Source organism: Alexandromys fortis, unplaced genomic scaffold (genome assembly GCF_014885135.2).
Source record: "Alexandromys fortis isolate MF-2015 unplaced genomic scaffold, M_Fortis_MF-2015_v1.1 scaffold_257, whole genome shotgun sequence".
NCBI lineage: Eukaryota > Metazoa > Chordata > Mammalia > Rodentia > Cricetidae > Alexandromys > Alexandromys fortis.
In genome coordinates this window covers 605,213-613,901 of record NW_026068134.1, presented here as the reverse complement: position 1 = coordinate 613,901, position 8,689 = coordinate 605,213, and the positions used below count along the sequence as shown (strand labels likewise).

Here is an 8,689-nt window from a genome sequence, read left to right as displayed (position 1 = left end):
GAGGACATAGTGAGTTGGCGGCCAGCTTGGAGGAGACCTTCTGAGGCTGGTGGAGTCTGTGCTGCCCTCCCAGGAGCGGTCAGTTCTAGCCTGGCTCTATCAGAAGAAGGTATGGATCCTTATGAGTTGGAACTCATAATATGGGGTTGGAACTTGACTGGTGGGTGGGGCACCTCGTGATGTTATTAAGTTACAGATTCGAGTGGACGAGCAGGATAAGGTTGAGGCCGCTTGTGTTTAAAGCTTTAGGCTGTGTTTCTGCAGTGGCTTCCAGCCACCCTTTGTGTGGAGGGGAAGCCTTGACTTTCAAAACCACAGATGCCCCCAAGGAGCTCTGCTGGTGGAGGACAGTCAAGGCCAGCATGGTTGATTACAAACTGAAATGAGAGTCCAAGGAAGGAGAGGCAGAGAAGCTCTAGTCAAAGCTCTAGCTGGTCACAGCTGCTTCCTGTCCCCACTGCATCCACTTGGATGTCCAGCCTCCTCGTACCCTGGGTTCTGCACAGGTTTGCCATAAACACTGTGGATGCATGCAAAATACACTGCTTAATTAATTATCTTAATCCTGTGGTTTCTTTCAGCTCTCTTTTGTCATCTTAATGCAATTAGCATATGTTTTAATTACATGCATGGCCTCCAAACTGAAATCATCTTTGACAGCTTGAGAAGTGAATTTTACCCAATCTGTTTGGGGCAAGATTGTCAATAAAATTGCCTTGGTCTGTTTATTTTTATTTTGTATTATTTTTTTGTGTATGAGTGTTTTGTCTGCATGTACGCCTGTGTACCACTTGCATGCCTGGTATCAGTGGAGGTCAAAAGAGGGAGTCAGACGGTTATGAGCTGCCATGTGCGTGCTGGAAACTGAGCTCCGGAAGAACAGTCAATGCTTTGAACAGCTAACTCACCTCTACAGCTCCGGTCTGATTATTTATAGAACTAATTGCCGTATAGTTTTAAAATCTACATATATTTTAAAATAAAAGCCTGTTAAGGAGATGGAAGACGCTCTTATATTCCTTAAGCTCTTAAGTTCCTGTGCTGAACGCCCCAGGAAGCAGCTCTTAAAGAGCAATTCAGCTGATCCTCCAGCCTTAGGTCCTCTCCCTGGTGAGGGATCAAAGTAAGCTTCACAGAATATTCCAGCTGTCCTCTGGCCCCAGGATGGTGATGTCCTATAGGTCTGATAGAGCCAGGCAGAGAGCACTGTGGACGAGCCAGCCCCGTGGACGGTGCTGCTGTCCTTGGATGCTCATGAAGACGTCTTTGGGAACACTGGCAGACACTGCTGACTGTCGTGGCATTTCGTGAGTACCAGTTTTTTTGGCCTCTGAATGGTTAGGTGCACCTCATGGAAAGCACAGAAACACTTTTGAGACGGTCCCTAACTGACTTATACCCCTCGGGGTGCTGGCCCCTCGGATGCCTGTGTCAACTCCTTGGCAAGCCTCTGGCGCCTTCTTGTGTTTGGAAGACCTATCCCATACCGTGAGCACAATCTCCTATTGAGGAGACTGCCGCTGGGTGACACCTTCCGAGGCTGTGGACGACAAGAAGATGGCATGTGTGCTGAAAGAAACGGAGGCCCCAGGAGGAGGAACAACACCAAAGATCAGAACTTCAAGGTAATGGAGTTCCATGAAGAAGAGGCGGGGGAGGTAGAGAAAAGGAAGAGGAGAGGGAGAAAACTGAGTCGGATTTTCCCCTAGAGTAGATATATATTTGATAGAAAAAGTATTATCCTAGTAAGATTTTTTTTGAGCTAAGTCGATGCACCCATCTGGTGGATTTTAGCACAGGCCAGATCCATGAAAGTCAAAGGACAGAAGGGCCTTCCTTCTTCCCACATTGTCCTCTGTTTTCTCATCTAAAAACAAAACAAAGTTTTTAATCCCAGCACTCGGTGGGTAGTGGGGGGGGGGCGTAGAAAGTTCTAGGGGGTCAGAGCTATATAGAGAGACCCTGTCTCAAAAACAGATAGTCAATAAAAATAAAACAAAACATAACTTTACTAGCTTTTATTATATTGAGTGGCAGCGAGGATCGTGAGTAAAAGAAAATCCAAGGCCTGAGAGGCTCAATGAGCAGGAAAGCTCTTCCCTCTCTTCCAGCCCCCTTCTCCATCCTTCCGCCACGCCCCTCCTCCACGCCCCCTCACGTGTCTCCTCCACGCCCCCTCACGTGCCTCCTCCACGCTACCACGCCCCCAGCCCCTCCTCCATCCCTCCACGCCCCCTTGGGTGGAGCTCCTCCCCACCTTTGGAATTAAACTCACTTAGGACTTCGGGCTACGGGACTGCAAATCCGTGCTTGTGGCTTACTGAACTCCGCGTCCCCACGGTAACGTCGTCCCTGCCCCGCTGCGTCCCCGCTTTCTCCGCGGTGACTTGTCCGAGTCCTGGCTGCTGTCCCGCCCCGGAGGCTCAGTTTGGTTTCCCGGCCAGCGTCTTAACGCCAGTTGGGGCATTGGGATGGCAGCAGTCAGTGCGGGTGGAGAATTCGCGTTTTCCACCTGCAGCTGGGGTTCGGCTGTTTGGGGAGAACCCCGAAACTGGGCAGTGCGCTGTGTTCAGAGGCGGGGGGGGTGGGTGGGGGTGGTGGAGCCTTAGGCCTCTGCGAACTCGCCAGCGGTTCTAGCGCAGCCTCCCATCCCCCTACCCCTTCGAGCCTGCCTTATGCTCCAACCCATCTGCTGCTGGGGCCGAGTCTCCGAGACTTTCCAGACGCAGAATCCAGAATCCGGGCGCAAAGGCAGATCGCCCTGTTATTATTATTTATCGTGTTTATTGCCGTCTCCATTCTGGAATTAAAATCCAGAGAAGTCCCAAAAAGTAATTATCACGATAATGTACTGCAGACGTTTGAGTCCAGAGTCCTCACACAACAGTCGAATGAAAGTGCAACTGATTCCTTTTTGAGCTTTGCCAAAAAACAAAACAACAACAAAAACCTTCAGGTGTGTTTCTTGTAGTTATAGACTGGGAACGCTGTCCCTTGAAGTCATAGGTCAGAATTGTAAGGAGCTTGGGCCTCTATGCTTAACCAGGCCAGCTTCTTATTACTCACACAGAACTCTCTGGCACGAGCTGAGTTCAAGCCAGGCTCTTTCTCTCCTCTGTTCCTTGTTCAGTCTTTCTTGGGTTGCAGAATCCCGAGCCCCCCTCTGCGCCAGCTACCATATGGTCCATTCCACTGAGAACGGGGCTTTGGGGAAATGGTCCTTTTAGCAGTTCCTTGTAGCCCAACCTGCTTCTGCCCTGTCCCAGCACCTGCAGCATTTTGGCTGGGGATTCAGTAGCTTACTCGTGGCATTTCCTTTAGTCTGGTCCGGTAAAGTTATGCAGCGAGGATTTCAGGCCAGTTTGCATAAGCGCAAACACTGTCCACGGCGTTTTGGAATTCCCTGTGATAACTGTAGGCACTGCTGAGCCTCTGACCTCCTGGCCCTTCTTCTGCCTTCTGAGATGCTGTGCCTGCTCTGCTGTTTCGTTCTTTGTCACGGGCTCCTGTGTGGGGTGACTGCGTACCCCAGATTCCTAAAGTCATTTCTGTTTACACACATTGTCCCAGCATGACAGTATCCATCCCAGTTCTAGGCAGTAATATTTCAGGCATGCCTGATGCACAGGATTGCAGATAGTGATGAATAAGCCCCAACACGGAATTGCGCGGTTATTTTAAAATCTTACATGATTTTATTTATTCCCTTACCTTTCTAATCTGATGGCACCATTCTGAGGCTTGAACTTTGTAGATAGCCAAGTCGTGTTGCAATGTCGGAAGGTCGGACTTCGTAGGCAGCAAGAGTGCCACATGGCAGCTGAGGTAGAACTCACGGTGGACCCACAGGTGTCAGAGACCTGAAGCAGAAAACCACAACTTTGGGGCTAGAGGTGGAGCTCAGTGGCAGAGAAATGGCAGAAAACCAGGGGGTCCATCTCCAGGGTCAGGAAGAGGAAAATGGAATTCTTCCAGGTCAATACCAGATCTCCCCTTCTTGTGGCAGGGGGGTAGACATGCTGAAGTGGTATTGGGAGTTATGTGTAGTCAAATTGATCACCCTAGTTACTGTGGGGCTTTAACATGGGAACCCCTAAATTCTATTGTGATCTCTGAATCATTCTAAGCAACAGAAGGCTTTGAATCCATGCCAGGAGCCAGAGCCAATTAGCCATGGCCAGAGAGTTTCAAAGGCAGTATTCAAGCTGTGCTGCAGCCTTCTAGAACTAGGCTCTGAGGTAGGCCACAGGTTATTGCTAATAATGCCTAACTTTCCTGGTTTGCCTGGGATTGAGGGTCTCCTGGGACATGGGGCTTGCAATATTAAAAAAAATATGTATTTTGTTTAGTAGTCATACATGCTTATAACATGTTTTGATCAAATATCTGTCCCATTCCTTCCCCCTCTGGTTCCTCCCCACCACTTTTCCCTCCCAATTTCATGTGCTCTCCCTCCTTAAAAAAACAAAAACAAACAAACGCCCGACAGGTCCATTTAGTACGTAGGTCTGGGAGCATCTACTGGAGCATGGGTAGCCTCTCAGAACCTGCATCCCTGACGAAAACTGACTCCCAATTACCCATTCATGTAGGTTGTAAATAGAGTAGCAATGATCACGGATGAGCCAGTATCTTTGTAATGGATCGAGCCTCCTTTGGGACGCTCATATGGTAGATTCTTATGGCTCATATGGTAGATTCATTTCTAGCTTTTTGAGGAATCGCCACACCAGCTTCTGTAGTGGTGGCAAAGGCTTGCACTCCCACCAGCATTGAATAACTGCCCCCCTTTCCCCACATCCACACCAGCTTTGCCAGTCAGATATTCTGGTCTTTTCCCCACTAAGAAGCCTGTCGAAAATGGCAGCTACCTGCTATTGCTATGATCTCTCTCCATTCCAAGGTTTCCTTGGTTACTGGTAAGGGTTGTGGTTCTCTTTTCCCAGCATGCTTCAGTACTTACACCTGGAGGTAGTGGGCTCAGTGGAGTTGCCTGTTTTGATCAGAAGGATCATAATTTACACAAGACTTGACAAAACTGAGATGAGATTCAAATTAAGGCTGCCAAAGCCATGTCTGAGTGAGTGGTGGCTCAGACATTAGGTCAGAGGGCTGTGTATACTCAGCTTCATCCTGTGGGGTGCCGGGAGCTTGAAGACCAGCCACTTCTGGGTCTCTTCCTCTGCAGGCTTCCAGGATCATGTGGTACACCAGCACCAGGGGAATGGCCCCACGGGTCAACTTTGAGGGAGCCCTCTTCTCTGGCTATGCACCAGATGGGGGCCTCTATGTGCCAGAGGAGCTCCCACAGCTGGACAGGGAGACCCTGCGTCGCTGGAGCACGCTTTCCTATCGCAGCCTGGTGAAGGAGCTGTGTGCCCTCTTCATTGGCCTAGAGCTCATTCCAAGAGATGACCTAAATGGTGAGTGTTGATGAATGTCTCTCTCATTCATCCAGAGGCCTAGATGACTATTTTGTCTTGTTGAGTGACCTGGGACAGGTTGTCTCAAGCTGGAATGTGCAATTGATTTCCCTCAAGGAGCTCAATTTTAAAAGCAGACTCTAATTCAGTAGATGTGGGTATGTCTTAGATATTTTTCTATGCTGTGATGAGTCACCATTAAGGCAACCTAGAGAAAAAAGAGTTTATTTGGGACTTAGAGCTTGGGATGGTTAGAGTTCATGCCCATCATGGTAGGGAGCATGGCTGCAGGCATGGCGCCGAAGCAGTAGCTCAGTAGCTCGTCTTGCTCTACAAGCATGAGGCAGAGAGAGCTAACTGGGGATGATACGGGCTTTTGGAACCTCAAAGTTCACCCAGTTCACCCCAGTGAACTAATCCTTCCCAAACAGTTCCACCTTGTGTGGATCAAGCATTCAAACAAATGAGTCCACAGAAGCCATTCAGAAATCACAGGGTTGGGTGTAAGGATCCTGCCTTTCTATTAAGTGCCTATATCTGACTATAGTTGTTGGTTCTCAGGTGACACTTGACAATATGAAAATCCATGGAGTAATATTTTAGTCAGCATTTCTGTTGATGTGGTAAAACATCATGACCAAAGCCATTTGGGGAGGAAAAGGTTTCTTTCAACATACAACTCTCTGGTCATGCTCTATTACTGAGGGAAGTCAGGGGCAGGAACTAAAGTAAAAGACGTGGAAAAAGTACTGCTTACTGGCATGTTCCCCATGGCTTGTTTATCCTTCCTTCTTTTACACACCTGAACCACCTGCCCAGGGGTGACACCACCTCCAGAGAGCTGAGCACCTCCCACATCAGTCATGAAACAAGAAAATCCCCTCAGACTTTCCTACCAGCCGGTCTGATGGAGGCAATACCACAGTTGATATTCTCTTTTCCCAGATGTGTCTAGGCTTGTGTCAAGTTGACAAAAGTCATGGTAGGTCTTGTAGTTTGGGAGGAGGAAGGACTGCACATGACCAACAGCGATGATGTCCCCTGGGCAGGGTTAGACATTTCAAAGTCAGCTCAGACGCATTAACCTAGGTCCACATTTTAATAAGATCTCAAGTGTTGTCCACGACAGACCTTCAAGAAGCTCGGTTCTAGAATGTGACTAAGTTTGTATATCAGCTATGCCCAAGTCCTGGCACCACAGACGTGAGATTTAGTGCAGAGAACAAGCTAACAACACTTGGATCTTTAGGGAAGAAAATTAGGAGTCTGAAATTGCTTATTTGATCTACGATTTGATCTTCTATTAAAGTACATGCTTATAAAGACTCAAATAAGCTGGAGAGAAGGCTCAATAGTTAAAGGCACTGGCTGCTCTTCCAGAGAACCTGGATTCAGTTCCCATGATCCACATGCTGGCTCATAACCATCTGTGATTCTAGCTCCAGGGGATCTGACTCCCTCTTCTGGCCTCTTCAGGCACTGCACACACATGGTACATACATGCAGGTTTTTACCCATTCATATAAGATAAATAAAAATACAATAAAAAGATTTGATGGTGTAACTCACAAAACAATCCCACACCAGTTCAGAATTATGAATAATAAAAGGGTTAAACTTACAGATCACCGTCCTAGACAACAGTCCTCTGCACGAACAGGAACAGAGTCTAGCAGCTGGAAGCGGGAGCTGGAAGCAAGGGAGCAGGCACACAGTTACTGCTGCTTTTACAGTATGAGACCACACCCAAGTGGGCTGGTATCTTAAAGGCTATTGGCTGAAGGAGCAGAATGTGCGTCCACAGCAAAGATTAAATTAAAAAGTATGCAAAACGAAAACTAGATGTTTTCTAGAGCCAGTTCTAGCCTCTGGGGTATTTGTGGAATATATGGGCAGCTTAATACATGTCCCCCAGATTTTTCTAGACCTTTATAATTCTCTTCCTAAATATATCATTTAAGATCAGATTTTTTGTACGTTTTAGCTGGCAATGAGAGATAAAAAAAAATTATAGAGGCAGAAAGATAACTTGAAGAGATAATGCCTTTACCTGCTGTCCAATCTCTACTCTCACAGATCTGATTGACCAAGCCTTCAACCGATTCCGCCACAAAGATGTGGTCCATCTGTGCAGGCTGAAGAATGGGCTGAACATATTGGAGCTGTGGCATGGGGCCACATACGCCTTTAAGGACCTGTCCCTATCCTGCACAGCTCAGTTCCTGCAGTACTTCCTGCAGAAGAGGAAGAAGCATGTCACCATTGTTGTAGGTGGGTGTGGGGAGGGTCCTTTAGCACCCCAGCTGGAGTGTGCCCATGCACAGGATTGAACCTAAGGCTTATGCTATCAGTGCTTGTAGATCAGCAGTTCTCAGCCTGTGTGGCCATGTTCCTTTCGGGGTTGGATGACGACCCTTTCACAGGGGCCACCTAGGACCATCAGAAAACACAGATATTTACATTGTGATTCATAACAGTAGCAAAATTATAGTTATGAAGTAGCAATGAAAATAATTTTATGGTGGGGGTCACCACAACATGAGGAACTGTATTAAAGGGTTACAACATTCAGAAAGTTGAGAGCCAGTTTTTAGAGGGTTTCTAGCCTATTTTTATGCCACAGATTCTGCACTGGTTAATTTTCTCATTGCTGTGACAACATACCTGACAGAAGCCACTTAAGGGAGGAAGGTTGGCTGCTCACAGTTGGGTTTGAGAGTGTGGTTCACATGGCAGGGAAGATGTGGCAGGGGCTTGAGGCATCTGTCACATTGTCTCAGCAGTTCGGAAGCAAGTAGCATTGATGCAGGTGCTCATCTTGCTTTCTTGACTTTATTTTGTCCAGGACCATAGCTCATAGAGTGGTTCTGCCTACCTTCAGTGCCACGGACCGGCTCAGGGGAGCCACTCAGACCGTGGGAGAAGCAGGGTCTTGGTAACAGGAAGGCACAAGTTCGGCGAATGACAGACAGACACAACACACAAGAGAGTGGTTGGAATCTGCTGCGATTTTACTAAATTCATGTTTTCATTATATAGTATTCAAACAAAGAACAAATCAGAAGGTCATGTGTCATTGGTTGGCACAGTATGAGAGCTTCTTTTAGTCACATCAGCAATATTTAAGCATATTCAGGAACAGGTGTTAGACATAAAGCATCCTTAGAAGAGGAAATCTTGTCCTTGGGAATGTAAACCTCAGGCAAGTGATTTCATCTTATGAATAGAAAGTTTCTGTCTCATTATCGCTATCATGGCCCTTCCTC

At 47.4% G+C, this 8,689-nt stretch overlaps 1 protein-coding gene and 1 long non-coding RNA gene across 2 annotated transcripts in view; one reads left to right on the top strand and one right to left on the bottom strand.

The window, feature by feature from the left end:
• Positions 1-2,393, bottom strand: part of LOC126491036 (uncharacterized) — a 22,656-nt gene extending 20,263 nt beyond the window's left edge. The window contains exon 1 of the long non-coding RNA XR_007589298.1: positions 2,276-2,393. This is a non-coding gene — a long non-coding RNA (uncharacterized lncRNA). The remainder of the gene's footprint in view (positions 1-2,275) is intronic.
• The window catches only part of Thnsl2 (threonine synthase like 2), a 19,565-nt gene continuing 13,095 nt past the window's right edge, over positions 2,220-8,689 (top strand). Inside the window, exons 1-3 of the mRNA XM_050126424.1 lie at positions 2,220-2,340; positions 5,189-5,423; positions 7,500-7,694. Coding sequence (XP_049982381.1) covers positions 5,201-5,423; positions 7,500-7,694 — 418 coding nt within the window. The 5' untranslated portion in view covers positions 2,220-2,340; positions 5,189-5,200. The remainder of the gene's footprint in view (positions 2,341-5,188; positions 5,424-7,499; positions 7,695-8,689) is intronic.